This window comes from Sesamum indicum, linkage group LG12 (genome assembly GCF_026168435.1).
Source record: "Sesamum indicum cultivar Baizhima isolate 11 linkage group LG12, ASM2616843v1, whole genome shotgun sequence".
NCBI classification, from domain to species: domain Eukaryota; kingdom Viridiplantae; phylum Streptophyta; class Magnoliopsida; order Lamiales; family Pedaliaceae; genus Sesamum; species Sesamum indicum.
In genome coordinates, this window is record NC_142668.1 from 15,656,648 (window position 1) to 15,674,151 (window position 17,504).

General features: G+C 37.3%; 3 protein-coding genes across 5 annotated transcripts; 1 reads left to right on the forward strand and 2 right to left on the reverse strand.

Moving 5' to 3' along the window:
• Positions 1-92: 92 nt before the first annotated feature.
• Positions 93-9,180, reverse strand: LOC105175368 (phospholipase A I-like protein). The gene is made up of 18 exons (XM_088875975.1): positions 8,106-9,180; positions 7,404-7,551; positions 7,150-7,228; positions 6,890-7,043; positions 6,592-6,801; positions 6,252-6,497; positions 5,998-6,160; positions 5,669-5,929; positions 5,448-5,569; positions 5,020-5,184; positions 4,713-4,905; positions 4,489-4,625; positions 3,939-4,077; positions 2,862-3,053; positions 2,200-2,680; positions 1,894-2,110; positions 1,725-1,814; positions 93-909 (listed from the first exon to the last, which is right to left on the reverse strand). The coding sequence occupies exons 1-18, from the start codon at positions 8,733-8,735 to the stop codon at positions 463-465; spliced, it is 4,074 nt and encodes a 1,357-aa protein (XP_088732101.1). The 5' UTR covers positions 8,736-9,180; the 3' UTR covers positions 93-462.
• Positions 9,181-10,180: 1,000 nt separating this feature from the next.
• LOC105175369 (adenosine/AMP deaminase family protein) lies at positions 10,181-13,520 on the reverse strand. Its single transcript, XM_011097796.3, has 11 exons — positions 13,364-13,520; positions 13,110-13,180; positions 12,794-12,885; positions 12,647-12,706; positions 12,212-12,442; positions 12,041-12,117; positions 11,884-11,953; positions 11,674-11,787; positions 11,299-11,365; positions 10,997-11,101; positions 10,181-10,887 (listed from the first exon to the last, which is right to left on the reverse strand). The coding sequence occupies exons 1-11, from the start codon at positions 13,438-13,440 to the stop codon at positions 10,763-10,765; spliced, it is 1,089 nt and encodes a 362-aa protein (XP_011096098.1). The 5' UTR covers positions 13,441-13,520; the 3' UTR covers positions 10,181-10,762.
• A 989-nt stretch (positions 13,521-14,509) lies between these two features.
• Positions 14,510-16,215, forward strand: LOC105175370 (vacuolar protein sorting-associated protein 28 homolog 1). 3 transcript variants are annotated; one of them, XM_011097797.3, is made up of 2 exons: positions 14,510-14,721; positions 15,279-16,215. In XM_011097797.3, exon 2 carries the CDS (start codon positions 15,360-15,362, stop codon positions 15,987-15,989), a length of 630 nt encoding a protein of 209 aa, XP_011096099.1. In that variant the 5' UTR covers positions 14,510-14,721; positions 15,279-15,359; the 3' UTR covers positions 15,990-16,215. The 3 variants fall into 3 exon arrangements, with proteins under 3 accessions (XP_011096099.1, XP_011096100.1, XP_020554206.1); XM_011097798.3 differs by having other exon boundaries at positions 14,720-14,857; XM_020698547.2 differs by lacking the exon at positions 14,510-14,721 and adding an exon at positions 14,746-14,893.
• The last annotated feature ends 1,289 nt before the right edge of the window (positions 16,216-17,504 follow it).

The window sequence follows — 17,504 nt, forward strand, 5'->3', positions numbered from 1 at the left end:
TCTTGCACGGCACATATCGTTCTCAAGCCTTTACAAGTGATACATTTATCTCCTCGGATATCAAAAAGCAAGCATGCCATTCAAGGAAGACGTCAAAACGAACTTGCAGACATTAATAAATGATAAATTAAGGATAAACAAAAGATTTTATCCAAGACTCAGCTTTACAAAAACTTCCTCAGTATATTGCACAGTAAAACAATGGCAAGCCTGAAATATGCATATTTCCTCTTATTATTCTTCCCTTGATGATAATGATTCTCTTTTTCTCTCTTCTTGTTTTCCTTATCCCTGTACTCTCTAATGATTTTGCATACAATTTCTCTGTGTATCTTTACAGAACATAGTATTACAAAAAGGTGGGGCATAGATACCTTGGACAGGCAACAGGCCAACACAATGTTACAGAGCCGTATCGACAGGCACACCTCCCCTCTAAAAACCTCATTCAGATGGATAAATCTATAGAATGCTCGGTAGGTGGCATGAATATCTCAGGCTTCGATGCAACGCAAGAGCATCTTTTAAAGCAACATCCACTCTTCCTCCACCCTGAAACAGCGAATCATATAACTTGCCCAGGAATTGAGACAATTCTTTCTCATCATCATCCCAGAAACACATTGACTCTTCCCCACCTCTATCAGGTTCACTGCCTTCCCAATCACTTCCTGGGCTGGAGGGTTCAGTATCTTCATCTTCTCCATCCTCCTCTCCAATTTCAAACTTCCCATTCTCATAACTACTAAACTCACCCGCCCCGTAGAATGATGTTAATTGCATTTCCTCAGGCTCAGAAGAAGGGCATACAACAGCTTTAGCACCTGAATCAAGAAATGCTTTGGTCAAAGCTCGTGTAGGTCCATATATTCCTGTAAAGATTACAATCCTGTCCCTCCATGCTCCAATCTGCAAGGCATAGAATCAGCGTTATCGATAGGTCAAGTAAAATGAATGCAGCAGCACCAAAACTGTATCTAATAGGCTTAGAGAACATAATGAAGTAAACGGGACTCCAAACATATCACAAACAAAAAGTTGTAATGAAGCAAGAAAATGAATCACCATTTCCGAAGCCAAGCAAAAGACTATCTACAAGACACAGCAAGCTATGGAGCTTTCATCTTTTAAGTTTCTTCTGATATTTAATACAGGAAAAATGCCTTAATGTACCAGGTGCTCTGACCAAACATCTCTCGTAAAGTAATGTCAAACTAGAAAATAGCAGGGAGAAAGACATCAATTTGAAAACTGGACATTAGATAATAATCAATAGGCAAAGGTTTAGAAGCCATCATCTAGAAATGCTCCTGGGTCAAATAAATTTATTGATGAGCACACCAGTTGTCTTCAATAGAGTTAGCCTTAAAGATCACCACTTCAACCTTTGACCAGAGAGAACTGACGAGTTCTTTCCGGAGAACCAACTAGTTTGTCACTAACCCCAAACTTCTGTACAAGTTTCAGCCAAAAATGAAAAATGACTTAGTTTCTCCATGATCCTTTTATCGGATTTCTATATTTGGAGACAAATTTTGGCAGAATAAATGAAGAAGTGCATAATCAAGGTCAGTTACCTTTATTTTGCATTATCACCTCCCAACTATATGGATTAGCATTATGACAGCCTATAAACTTAAGACTTAAATCCAATTTCACGATACCTGCCATCAAGCTATGTTGATCAATTTGGAAAGAAAATTTGACAAGATCTGAGGACATACCATACAACGGACATCTTCTGGAGTCAAGTGCATGGAAGGAACGGTTCTACGGAACATGTAAGCACCAATTTCTTGATCATCTTCCATGACCTTCAGAGTCGCACCTAAGAATTAGAATTTTCCAGGCTAATTGTCAAATCTGAATCCACCAGAAACAGTGTGAGGATACCTGTGTTTGACGTCCTATATATCTGTGAACAACACCACCAATTTGGAAGTAGGGCCTGCATGACACAAGATCAGCAACTGTTGAGATGTTGGTGATGACTGATGCATTCTTCCTTCTTCGACCCTTCATCAGTGATAACAAGCTATATTTAACATTTTGGAGAAACTTTTCTGCTAATTCCCCAGGTTCCGCGACCACAAAAACATCATTCTGCCAACTAGAGAAGGGTGGGAGAAGAAAAGTTAGGATTCAAGCAACAATTCAACACTCCAAACAATTAAGTAACAAACAAGCATTAAAGTGCACCTTAAAATGGAGCCCCGTGTGTCATTTTGCAGTGCCAAATGAACTACTCCAACCTGCGGAGAATTTTGTATTTTCTCATGCAAAGCTAGGACAGGAATGGAAAGCTGCTTGCGCTTGGGTGGAGACTCGGGTGGCGAAGCAGTAGATTTTGCAGAATGGAACCCGTCCAAACTTAAAGGTGGGACTAAATCAATTCGACCAACCCGCTGGGGGCCAATATCAGGGCTGTAAATGAGGGGGCTCGACGGGAAGCTTCCTGTAAACAAAGGTGATGTAAACGGTGTTGGCAATGTGGATCCTGGAGCTGCCTTAATGGTCCCAGATGCCCCATTAGCAAGTGATAGTCTTATCCCATTACTGGCACAAAATGTCTCAAGTGCACGTGCATGGTGGAAAACTCTTCCAGAATCTGGACTATTGGAAGCTTCTACAAGAAGTACACCACGTCTCCAGCCCAAAGAGGGGCTATTTTCATTTGATACTGTCATATACAAAAACAGGATATTCTAACTCCAATTATAGAAAGATAACATGGAAGCAACAGAATAAGGATTGGAAGTTAAGGAGTACGAAAAATAGCAGATTCTAACTCCATTTATGGGAAGCAAGAATAGTCAAAGAAGCAACTAAAGCAGGATAGAGACTGGAGGAGATTCTAATACCCTTTGCCCTAAAAGCCTGCTGAGACTTCAGACTATCCGAAAATTTGTCATCATCAATACTCGCAAGCAATCGTTCAGCAAGATTCTTGAAGGCAATAGAATTATTCTGAATGTACTCATCTGTGGCACCCTCTAACTTTAACCAGATTGCTGGATCAGTTTCATCTAGCTCCATATCACAACGTTCATCAACTGTACCAATCAAATATTTTTTAAGAATGTACAGTAATGTTTAGAAAAGAAGGGAGAAAAAGAAGAAAGAAAGAAATGGAGACAAAGCAACTGCTTTTCTTGAACATGTAATCTGCTAAACCGATATGTTTAAGATATTAAAGAGCCTCTTCCAGAGATTTAGACCATGGAGGACACAGGGGGCGGGAGCAAGAATGGACCCCTCTACCCAGACACATACTTCAATTATGCTAATTGTATAATTATGTCTGTGATACCTACAAACATGGATTAAAAGAAAAGTCCTCGTTCTCAGATTATAGCAGCATAGTAAGAAATGCTTCAGTTGTGCCTTTCAATAATTTTACACGAACTTCTGGCAATACCTATCAAAATGAACATTTATTGATTAAGTAAAAAAGATTAGAACGTGAGGAAAAGGAACCTCTATCTTGGTTTGTTTTACAATAACTGTTCTGCACCAACGTCTCGGGGATAAGCATATATGTGTTTTCCTTCAAGTTGTTATATGTCTTTCCCTATAAGCAGATGCTTCATCAAGATTTTGTTAAATAGTAATGTTTAGAGGGGAAGAGAAGAGAACACAAGTATACGTTGGTTTTATTTTAGGGGAATGAAAACATTTTGGTAAAACAAAACCAAATTAAACCAAATTTTGTTTCCCACCTTTTACATTCCCCCACTTTTTCAACTTCCCATCCAAAACTTTTTTGATACCTCTTCGTGTATCTTACTCTCATCTTAAATAATGGTAAAATAATTTTATAAATTCAGAAACACCAATATATTAAACCAAGTATAATTCACCCAAAATATCCTATGAATCATCATAGTCTAATTCTGCAGCAGGCAAGAACCTATAAAATCTAATATAAATAACCTCACCTGGATTGAATCGAAAATAGTGTACATCCGGAAGCATAGGAAGCAATGTGCTTAAAGCTTCCTCAACACGGTCAACAGAGCATGCACTTTCAATCAACACTTGCCCAGTGTCCAAATAACGCCAGCCACCCTTGCGAACCTAACGGAGCAAAGAAACAGAGAAAAGTTAATTAACAAGCTGATTAAAAAGCAACTTATTTAAGCAATTATACCAAATCATAAAATAACTGTGTGCACCAGAAACAAATCACTAATCCATTTACCAAGAGGAAACAGAAAGATTTAACATTCACCAGAGTGAATTGACCTCCAGCAGCAATGCAAATTTCACAAGCTTGACTTGAATACCACATAATCCCACATTGTTGGAAAATTTTATGCATAATATAGATTATTTTACTAAGATCATTTACAAATAGGATTAATTACAAATGCTGCACTCTATTGGTTAATTCATCCAGAAAATGATCAAAGAACTGTTATATAGAAAACTGCAAGACAAGATTAAACTTAAAAAATATCTTTATCAATATGTGTAGTCCTTTGATACCTTTGTTGGAACAGACCCACAACCAACTGAAACTAAGCAATCAATTTTAGAATCAGGCCACAACAGTTGTGCTTCTCGTATGGCGAAGATTGTAGGATTATTTGCTACAATAGCCCCATCTTGCCAGCGATATATACCTGTAGCATACAAGTTATTTATAAAGGACAAAAAAGAAAACTTTCTGAGAGAACCAGCCAAAACACTCAGCAGCAAATAAGAATTACCATCAGAGTAATCATCTAAGTAATATGGTGCTGCAGATGATGCTCTTATAGCTTGCCATATGTGATGCTTGCAACTTCCAATAAATGCATTGCGCTTATGTCCAACCTGAGCTCCAGTAGTTGCTGCACCTTGCCCCCCAGTTGTCAAGTTTTCAGAAACTGCAGAAGAAATCTCTGGGGTTCCAACAGGATACTGCACTTCAGAAGGACAAATTTATTACGTAACAATAAGGCAACCAAATTTCTTCGACAAAAGACTTCTGTAAAATGACAATGATGGAATGTTAAAGAACAGGATGACATGAACCTGGTAATTCCGAAATATAAATGGCTGAGCTGGTGCGACGCTGACAAGGGTAGACACAACAAAAACTTTGGGGATCTTTTTAACTGCGGATTCTATTAGGAGATCTCCATCATCATCATCAGCACATATCTCCTTCAGCAGCCTCTCAAATTGATCTGCACTGTGCTGGAAGCAGATGCAAAGTTATTTTTTTTTATTTCATGACCCCTAATAAATTACCATGATTTCAGATGCTTTCTATGAAAAGATTGACTAATCTGAAAAGACAAGGAAAAGGTCGGTTACTTTTACATATCAAGCACTTTCATTAAGTATACATTAACAAACATTACACTGCTTCATTATGAAAGAGAAAATAAGTACAAGCAAAATGAAGATAGCAAGGCCGAAAATTGAACGGAGATGAAGAGAAGAGCAGTACAACGTACTTTAGATCCATGGACAACAACACGAAAACTCTGTGATGAGCTCTTGTAGAGTTGATCTAACTTTTCTCTCCATGATACTGCTTCATTTTCCTTTGGAACAGGTTCAGCAAACACAAGTTTCCCTATGAAAATGAAACACAATGTAATTATAGATAAAATGTAAAAAAAGATATGGGCAAAACCGGGCTATAAGAGGCTCTTTATTGAAGCAGAAAACTTACCAAGTTCTTTGTATATTTCTTCACACTTCTCCAAGGACATTAACTTTATCCCAAGAGCAACAGCAAGCATACCACCTGTAGATGTTCCACATATAAGGTCAAAGAGCTCATAAATCTTCTTTCCAGTGCGCTTCTCAATTTCTTTCAGAATCTTTACAGTTGCCAACCCTTTCATGCCTCCTCCATCCATTGAAAGTATACGCAAACCCCGCTTAGGAACCTGTCTTCCTCTAATAGCACGGCGCAGGGTCTCATTCTCCCCTACAATGATGCAAGTAATATCAAACATTATCCAAATCCATATCTGCTTAAGAAAGATAAAAGCACACCTAATATTGCCAGAGCACGGGTTGCAGCTTTACACACACGCAACTCTGATGCAGCTGTCAACCGCAGAAGAAGTTCCCGCAGACTTTCTGAAGTAACCAGAGCACGACGGTTTTCCAAACAGAAAGCAAAATTTCCAACAGCAAATAAAGCTAATCTTTGTACCTAGAGGAGATAAACCTTCAATTTGAGCCCAAACATTGACAAAACAAAATGCAGCAATAAGAACATAAAAGAAATATGCAATTGAGCTTGCCTCTGGATTCTTATGCGCACACAATAACTTTAATGATTTCAGTACATCTTTGGTCAACATCTTTTGAGCTACAATATCAGATGTGAAGGCCATATTGACCACAACTTGCAGAAAAGAAATTACTTCTTTTGACCCTGTGGATTTCAACACTCTCTCAATAGGTTGCATAATATCAGATTTTATAAGTTGCATTGCCACTGAAACATCCGAAGCAAGAGCTGAGAGCGCAGAGCAAGCTTGTTCAACCTGAAAAAAGCATATAAGAAAGTCAAAAATCAGAGAGAGAAACAAAAAAGAAAGAGAGAGGGAGAGAGAAATTTATTAATAAGCCTAAGCATACCACATGCTGGTTTTCACTGCTTATCATACTTATCAGCTGTCGCACTGCATTCTCATCTTTTCCCACAACTACACGGTTTCCCTCATCTTGCATTATCTTTGCAAGGGCAGATGCCAGCAAAGGGTGATGGCAAGAAGAAAACCGGAATATGAGAGAGAAGAAGGCACTCAGTTTATGTCGAGATGCAACAAAATAAGAACTATTCTCCATCTGAATCAACCACAAGAAGGTATATCAACTTAACAGCTTCTATACTCTATCTGCATAATAACCATTAGAAGAGTTTGTCATCACACACCTCAATCTGTACATTAACTGATATTAAATTTTCATCAGCCACAATCCGAATATTTGCAAGGGACAAATGGCGAAGTTTAAGTAAAGGCAAGATGTCAGGAAGAAACTCAAGGGGATTGCCGAAAAGCCTTAATACACGTAGCTCTGCCAAAGCCCTGTCAATAAGCTGAAGACAAGTATTAAGCTTCGGAACAATATCTAAGACATGAGACGAGGGAAATGAGATATTTAAAACAAGTAAAACAACAGGAGAACAATGACCTGAAATCAAGGATAGGACGGACCAGCTTGTTGTGCTCCAGGGACAATTCAAGAAGACCAGTACACTGTCTTAATTCAACTGCTTATAATTCCCAGCAAAGTTGGCACATAATATGTTAGCACGAATAGCTTGATCAGAGTGTTGTTTATATCTTGTCTAACTTATCATCATATATAGACATAGGTGCAGTGGCAATCAATCTATACACACAATTAAAGGAAATCAGAACCCTCAGAAAACGTCCAAATCTTACCAGGCACAGAAATGAGCATGTTATAATCTACTGCAAGCACTTTCAAGTTTTTCAGCTCACCAACCTCAGGTGGCAAAACTGATAGCTTGTTATTATCAAGGTATAGTTTCTCTAGAAGAGGAAGACGGGTTAGCTCCACCGGCAATGCCTGACATCAACAGAAACACAAATCAATGTAGGCAATTAGATTTTTGTAGTGCTCCACAGGTTTAATTAAATAATCAGAAGCTGACGCCAAATGAGCTTAAGCACCCTTAAGTTTGACAAACATGAAACGAAAGAGATACAACCCTGCCCATCACAGAATAGATCGACAGACACGTATAAGAATCAACCTTCACAATCAAAGAGACCAAGGATCTTGCAAGGATAGAGCTAATTACCAGAAGCATTGGATTAATGACAACCGCGAAAGAAGTAAAAAAAATTAGATTTTTGAAGACTAAGGAACATAGAACATCAGCAATTCCAATGTAAAGGAGTCAGATAATCGGCCTGACATTAAGCCAAGCATCCAGATATGATCACTCCAAAAGAGAAAAGAATACATATTATGATCAAGTAAGAGAATAAAAAAACCAAAAGTTGACCATCAGACTACTCACAAAATTTTCTAATGTATTTCTACTTCAGATTGAGACGCAATACATCCATGGCATATAAAATCATTTGTAATTTTTGATTTGTTAAAGAGGGGCTCACGGTTAATCCAAGACCACACAGGCTGACAACGGCAATATTCCGCCAATGCTCTGCGCAGCCAGACCCCACAACCGCCCCATCTGCAATCCCATTGGCGAAATTCAACCTCATCAGCTTCACCAAAACCCCCAACCCCCCATCACTCTGCTGCCCTGAACCCCCGGCTCTCCACATTACAACCCCCTTTAATGGCTCCCTCCTCTTCACGACATTCATCACCAAAGCCACATCCACCCCCTCTCCTTTATTCTCCAACTTACGTTCCCCTCCATCCTCTGAATTTCCAGAGTCCTCCTCCTCCTTTCCTGTCCTCTCCGTCAATTCAATTTCCACGGTGTCTTGCGGCGTGGGCAATGCGACCATTACCTGCGACTGCAATTTTAACGCGACTTGATCCTCGTCATCGCCGGCGTTCCAATCGAGGTCAATCCTAAACCCTACTTGTTCCTGATTGTTGGTCTTGTTGTTGGCGGCGCCGGCGTCCTGAGATGCGGAGGATGAGACCGATAACGAGGAGCCAGTTGATGAGGACCGGGATGGGACGACATCGATGGTGTCGGCGTCAGAGCCGTAACTCAATGTCAGGTGGAAGACTTCAGTAGGGCGCTTCCATCCCAGTCCCCACGACATTGATCCCGAACTCAGATCAGGGCAGCCACAAACTTTCTCCTTAACTTTCTTGAATTTCTTGGATCAACACTGCCGCGATCCGGCCAGACTGGATGCAAGAATCCTGATTGAGTGATTCTGCATTTGATAAATCCAAAGAAGGAAGTTCATGGGGCGTGTGTTGTAAGGATGCAATAAATCAAAGTAACTAAGATTATCAGAATTTCAACTGATGGCGTATGGTTGGTGTAGAGATGAAGGTTCTTGAATACATAAACGGAGAGGTACATATACAAGAAACTTAGACAAACACGACCGGCATTACATGATGTAATAAAGTACCACTCTGTTGTTTCCGTTGGTGAGGTACTGAGGTTTGGCGGTTTTAGAGTCTTTATAGCGGTCACCGCCAGCCTGCGCTGCTACTGTGAATGACGGCGAACGAGACGGCTAAAACGGCACCGTGCCCACGCGGGACAATTAAATTATTCTTTTGCCCCTTCCCCCTTTCGTGTGAGGTTGCATTTAAGTACAAATATTTATGTTTTTTTTATTATTAAATTATATACTTTTTGAGGAAATAATTTAGTAAATGAAATTTCAAATACCCATTGTGTTGGTAAATTATTAAATTTATCACAATAACTTAGAAAAACTTAATTTTTATTATTATAAAAAAAAATTATCCATATTAATTTGTTATTCTAAATTCATAACTATTCAATCGAAAATTAAACACAAATTACCATTTTTAAACAGAATATCTTCCAGTCTTTAGTGTCACTCATCTATCTTCTGTAATGTATACATAGATGGGGAATTTTGACTAGTGAATAGATAAAACCTAGCATGCAAGTGATGCCAGATGCCAAGATTGCTTGCCAGGTAATTAAGTAGGACAATCAGAGAATAATAAGTAATTAATTAATGATACTGCTTCTATTCAATTAATATTAAAAATAGGGTAAATAACATCCAATTTAACCTTGAACTCTCACAGAATACCTTTCATTATTTAAAAAGCTGATCAAAACATAGAGAGCGCAATTCCAGCAGAGGCCTAATCAGACCGAGAGTCTGGACTTATGCCCAGACCAGTTGAAGTTCGCAGAGGGATCGATCGTAAACCAACCTCAGCTGAATTAATCTTCATTATATTTTATTCGCTTCTGGTAGTTAATTGACCAAAATACTTTTATAAACTATAAGTTAAATTTTTTTGATATGTTTATACACAAAATGAATGATTTGTTTTATAAATTTCCAAATTTGTTCATCCATTTCGTCCGTTTTTTTTACATAAAATTGACAATTCTAAGCCACCATCTAAAAGCTGCATAATTTTATCAAATATGTAACTACTCAAAATTGATAAAATATTTATAATTATGTAGAGTTAGTAACATTTTACCCTTCAAAATAAATAAAACAGTTTAATAGTGTTGTACAGGTTTCTAGTAGGGGTATGATGCAAGAATCAATCAAATATCGATTTTCAACTTTACTTGTACAACTTTCTGGGCAAATAATTAATAGACCTTTACGTCGACTTTGACATGAAAGTCACGATTCCTTCCATGTGAAGGGGCTGGCTAAGGCATCCTCCACTTTTCCACCAATCTTGATTCACCAAATCCATCAACAAACAAAACTCTTTCCAACTTGAACTGCGTCAAAACCCACCCATTTTAAATCTATTCTCAACAGTGGTGCTTCTTACTTCCAATTCTTGTTTCTTTTATTTTCTTTCAAAGGACCATGTCAACATACCAAGAATGCACCCACTTTGATCCTTAAATTCCACATATATTACTGCATTTGAATTCCAGATAAGCAATTGCTGAACAAATTCTTGTACCGAACTAAAAGGGACAAACATGGAATTAGGATCCACTATAAAGGGCTAAGGATTCATAATGTTCCATTGGACTGGATTAATAAGGATATCCAGCCCAATCAAGTATGGTAAACATGGCCTAAAGGGTTAAGGAGTCATAATGTTCTCACATGCAATCATAGTGGTTTAAAACCTCGGATGAAATTTATGGTCATAAGTTGAGTTCTGTGAGAGCCGTAGTATATATCATCTTCAGATCTCTTTTCACTTTATCACAGGCAAAAATGAATTCGATGGCCTTCTCAGCAAGTTGAAACATATCCCTCTTTCCGAGACCTTGTGTCAACACAAGTGAAGAAAAAACGACAACAGGAATTCGAAATTCATTATCACACACTTGAATTCTTGGTATTAGATTCACATTCACAGAAAAAGTTACACCTACCAAAAGTAGATGAGGCAAGCATGTACTCGGCAGACAGACTGGTCGAGAAAACCCCAGCATCATCCGTGCACAAGATCAATGGATGGTTTGATTCATATAAATCAGCTGAAAGCATAAACAATGCCATTACAAATTGGATATAGAATTGTATACACGTTTTCATCAGTTTGGAAATTATTGGAGTGTGTTTCAAGATCATCAGACTGACAGCCAAGCATAACTACATCAGTCATCGTGATCGATCTCCTGGATCTAAAACATAAACCATTGAATAGCATTATGTTAGAGTAAGGAAAACTGACCAAAATGATGAACATCCACCGAAGCAATCGTTTCAGTTCTAATGTTTGATGTCAAACAAATCTCCACCTGTTATAATGCACAACATTCAAACAAAAAGTCACCAAGCAAAAACCAACGCATAACGTCAAAGGCACAGACAGTCGATGATAGCAATTTCATTCTTAGAGTAGTCAACTTAAATTATATTTTCTCGAGTAGCTAGAAACCAAACAACTAATTAATAGGGTTACAGGAAAAAACACAACCAAAAGTCACAAAATGGCGTGGGATGACTGATATGCACATTTAATCATGTAGCACATATGATGTGCTTGCAGACAACAAAAGAAAAAGGCAGAATAAGAATAATGCAGAAATGGTTATGAAAATCAAACCGGAATCTTGAGCTCTTTTAAAAGTTTCCACTCATCATCTCCAAAGCAACAAGCATGTCCAATTCTCCTGGGAAGAAAATCTAGCATTGCACGGATTTCATCTGGATTGGGCACCTATAAACACTAAGTTGCAGATATAAAGTAGTCAGAGTCATAGCAATCTCGATACCATGCAAAAAGAAAGTCGTAATGCAGACAGATCAAATGCACCTCGCCGCAGTGTAGAGTAATTGGAAGTCCTTGCTTTCTAGCAAACTCTAAAGCAGGAAAAAATGAAAGCCTAGTACAAGAATGAGAAATCCATCATCTTTACACAACCAGAATGAAACTATACATCTGACGTAGAATAACTGATAGGATACAGTACCATTCACCAACGGAAGGGTTGCCAGAAAGATCTATACCCACTACTCCGAAATCTCTCATTTCTAGAGCAAGCTTCACCTGTTAAGAGGCAGTTAACAAACTATCAGAGCTCTATAGCTGGGAAATCTTACAAATTTGGAGCTTCTTTGTTGCTCAAGCTACATTAACATACAGTTTCCATTGCAGCTTCAGCAGTCTCACGACGGTCAATACTAAGAAGTAGCCTCACATATATTTTCTTGCTCCCAGTTCCATCACACACATCATTCATAGCATGAGAATAGGCAGAAGTATCCATATTTAGTTTATGTGAAAGATCAACCTCAACTACATTGACAGATCGTATGCCATCTAGAACCGCTTCAACATATGAGCGCTTGCTCATCCCTTTAGAATCATTCCTCTGCATTAGAAAATGTAAGGATTCACATATACAAAATATAAGTCACTTAGGATCAAGACAGCTGCAATAAAGACTTGCTGGTATCCAAAAACTGTCAATCAAGATACCGCATTCTTCCATAACACAAAATTTTCTTGCATATCGATGTAAAATCCCATGGTTACTTCATCCACATGAACAGTTTTTGGGCAGTAAACAATATACCTTCGGAGTCGTTCTTAATTCCAAGTAAACAACATTATCTGCAGCAAAATCTTCAATAACCTATTGTACATAAAAATGAACAGTAAACACTAGTTCCGGATATACAAGAATACAAGATACAACCACCTGAAATATCTGCAATCAGACCTCTTTTGTGATCCTAGTAACAGTTTTGTGGTCGGTAGTAAGAATATGAATTAAGTCAAATAACTTGAACACCTCGCTGAGCGAACGATCATCTGCATCGACAATGCTTTAAGTCAATTCCAGGTAATCATACCGTACCAATCGAATCTCATAAGGCAACCCATCATGAAGTTGTAAGTCAACTTCAAGTACTCCAATGGAGGTCAACGGATTACACGAGAAAGAACATAACATCCCACTCAAAAATTTCCAAAGAACTCCATACCAAGAAACTATATTGATTAAGAAGGAAAAAACAAAACAAGAAACGCCATACTTTTCAGTATAACATGCTCCACGTCAGAGAAAACTATAGCGCCCTTCTCACCCAAATCTCTAGCAAGTTCCCTGCAGATAATAATTTTCCTTCCAATAAAAATAGGAATTCCGTCTAAACATGATAATTAAATGCCAAAACTCAGAGTTCCCTTTAATTTTACAGCATCAACGAAGGAATCCCATGTAAGAATTTCAAGTTTCTAAAATGGAAAATGGAGAATTGAAACATAGAAGAGTGAAAGTGGGAATCACAGTAGAGTGGAGTCTCTTATGGAGCCATTGAGATGGGCGTGGAGTTCAATCTTTGGCATCGACACACACCACTCCATGCTCTCCGCTGTCCCCGACCTTCACTGTCACTGGGTTGGGTCTCCTTCTTTTTCGTTATTATATATATATATATATATGTTCAGAACAAATAATAACAATTTTCCTTCCCCGATTTAGATTTTTTTAATTTTTTTGTCCTTCTAATTATGAAATTTTTATGTCCCACTAACAAAAATAATATTTTTAGTACCACAACACATTTTTATTAAAAATATTTAATTTAGTAAAAATGACCATGCAGATCTTAAATGCATATAATAAAAAAAATATATATTATCATATCAAAAATATTTATATAATTAATAAAATTAACATATATAAAAATTCTAAATACGTGTTATATTTCATTACGAGAAAATGCCACATAAAAAATTATGAAAACAAATTTTATGATCAACGATAAAAAGAAAAATGATCCTAATTTAGGGAACGAGTTTTTATTTCTTTGTATTGGGCTCAAGTGAAATATGTTGCTGTTAGATGTGGGCGGAAAGGAGTCAAAAATGCTGGATATTGTTTATAAGTTGGCCCAAAACGCGGGCTGGCCGCTGATTGACAGCCTTTATGTTTAATTTGTATTAGTAAGTGCGACACATTTCATGTATATATATAATTTTTAAAAATAATTTAAAATAAAATATTTATAGAAATGATATTATTAACTTTTTTATTTTTAAAAAGAATCTCAAAATATATATTAATATAAATATTTAATTTATAAAAAAATAACAAATAGAGGTAATAAATAATGTAGAAAAATTAAAAAGAAATGCATGAAAGAGAATAACTACCAAAAGGTAGTTACGCAAAATCAAGATAAATAGAGAAGTTAAGAAATGAGTAACTAATTAATCTAAAAATTTAAAAATAAATGATAATTATTATTTTTATTTAAAAAATAATAATTTAATATTTTTAAATATATTTTATAATTATTATTTTAAGTTCGAGCTCGAGTTCGAATTTAGCTTGAAAAATTATTAAATAAAAAATGAAATAGAAATTTAGGTTATGAAAAGAATGAATGAAGTTGAAACTTTGGTGAATTTCAAATGGAAAATCTCATAATATGATGGAAAGGGGGCAACTGTTATACCTATTAGAAGCTCATCTCATGTCATCTGTATTTTTGTGTTTCAGAATAAGGGAATTGGGAGACAGAGAGAGGACTTGGAATAGTTTAATGTGAAAATATTGGGCACACGCAATCTCAGACTGGCTCTTCCACCTCCCCCCCTGCAACACTCTTCCCATTATTCAAAGCGCGTTCCTCATTCTCCGTAAGTTCTTCCTTCTCTCTCTCTAGAGACTAGAGATTCTCGCGTGTGTATGTTCATCATTTTGTAGGTTACCTATTATTCTCTTTTTTTTTTTTCTGCTGATTTTCGCTTCTTGCGATTCTACCCATGTCCTGAGGTATGTGTGGATCAAATTTCGTCGCTATGTGAAAGGGTATTCTTATGTTTTACCCCGTGTCTTTTCTTTTTAATCCGCGATTTTTGAATTTGTGAAGTGCGATTCATCTGGTGATTCTAGGGTTTCTGTCTCTGTTTCTTTTTTAAGGTTTTTGTGCTGCCTGTAATACCGATTGTTTCATTAATTTTCATGAAGGGTGTTGCTCATTTGTTTTATTCGGTGCCTTGCTGTTAGTTATACATGTCTTCTGGAGTGTGTGTATTTGTGTGTTTCAGATGAGAATTTAGGATTCTTTTATTGGGGATTTGCTTTCTGTTCCCGAAATGCATTCTGTGAAAATATCCTGTTTTTTTCTGTAAATACGTGAAATCAGATTGAGTGTTATGGATCTGATGACTGTTTGGGCTCTTGATTTTGGCAGGGACAAGGGTTTTGTTTCTCTTTGCGCGTGTCCCGTTCTCTTCTCCAATCAGATATCTATATCTTATATATTAGTTAATAGATGGAGGTTAAGCTATGGAACGACAAGCGCGAAAGAGAGATGTATGAGAATTTCGCTGAGCTCTTTGCAATTATAAAAGCAACAGAGAAGCTCGAGAAAGCTTATGTGCGCGACATAATCTCTCCTACAGAGTATGAAACTGAATGTCAAAAGTTGATTGCCCATTTTAAAACGCTGTCGTCCACATTGAAAGACATTGTACCCAGTATTGAGCGCTTTCACGAAACATATAAGATGGACTGCCCAGCCGCCCTCAACCGCCTTGTGACATCCGGAGTTCCTGCCACTGTGGAGCACAGAGCTGCAGCGGCAATGTCAGCAACTACCTCTGCTGCCATTGTGGCCGAATGCGTGCAGAATTTTATTACTGCTATGGACTCATTGAAACTGAACATGGTTGCAGTTGATCAGGTCCATCCATTGCTGTCTGATCTGTCCGCTTCTCTCAATAAGCTATCAATACTGCCACCTGATTTTGAGGGGAAAACAAAGATGAGAGAGTGGATTGCCAGGTTGTCAAAAATGGGCGCTGCTGATGAGCTTACTGAGCAACAGGCACGGCAGCTGCACTTTGACCTCGAGTCATCCTACAACTCGTTTATGGCAGCATTACCCACTGCTGGAACATAGTGGCTTGGGGTAAGGTTGTACATATGCGGCTGCATTTGTTTCCAATCTATAACATTTAATATACATGATGTTACTGTAACTGTGTTAGAATACTTTTGTAGGAACTAATTCTTGCTCAATGCATAGCTGCTGATATTTTAAACTTACCATGTGCTTAAGAATGGTGGGATTTTTGAAATGTAATCTATATCTCTAATGAATAGAATACATTGTCCTGTTTTATGAAGATGACGTGTCTAGGGAGTATTATATTGTATCCGGTACTTTATGTGTTAGAAGTGTCCATGCATTATAGGTCTTTACAAATGCAATATTAACAGTTCATCCTACAACTGCAATATAGGTCTTGAGTGTGGGCTAATTATTTTGTCCTCACCATCTTGCAACAAATAGCTCATGGGTTACGTGACATACCCTATTTCTCCTTTACTCAGAGGTGCTGAATGCCTACCGCTATCTATACCCGTCCCAACAGCCTCAAATCCAATTAGTCTGTCACTCACAAACTCATGAAACATCCCCAGTGCATTTGACCCACTCCCAACGCACGCACCAAAACATCTGGCCTGTCACCCCACTTTTCCATTGCCCGTTTTCTGATTTCTTTCCAAATTCAGAAACTTTGATACCATGTTCTGGCATGGGTGAAGCCCTCTAGTTCTTGATTGCGTCCGATGTTGCATCCTTAAATGTTCCTTCAACAGATTTTACCTGAATGGATTCAGTGAACCACTTTTAAAAGTTTGAGTGGTTAATTGCACATTTTTAAGAAAGTCAGGGGTGCGGACTGTAAGGCGCCCAAAGTTTCTCCATGAAAGTAAGGTTGGGGAGTTAGAATATTTGAACCCATTTTAATATGATCAAAACTAAAGTGCAAAGGCGATAATATTTGTTGTTGTCTCCATTATACCCCCAATGATTCACGCAATTGCTGAAAGTATTAGAACCCGAGCACTTCATTAGGTGAACGTTGGATGACTCTCTCTCATCTCAAGAACAGGATTACCTATAGAAGCTTTTACAGGTTGACCAAAGTACCAAACTCGCTATCATCCATACCTTATTATTAAAAGAGAATACTGCTTCATTGTCTCATATTTTTCGCCTGTTTTATTTGTTAACTTTTTGTTTTTAATATTATTTCATCTTTTTTTTTTTCTCCCTCTTTTGATCAAGTTGCCCTTTTCTCAAATTTCATAGACTTTAACTTCTTATATCTTTCTGTTTCAATATTTTTAGTTTCTTTAATTAACATACAATTTTAAAAATAAAAATTAATTTTTTTATTTAATATTGCACATTCATTTGAATGTCCCACACTTTATTATTAAGGAAGGACATGCATCTACTTCTCATATTTTTTGTTCTGCCCTTTTATTTTTTAATTTTTATATACTACTTCACAAATATTTGCTCTTCTCTCTCTCTCTCCCTCTCTTCTTTATTTTTTAATTTCCAACTTTCTCACCTTCTGAACTTATACGTGCTTTTAACTTCTTAAGCCCATAATTTTCT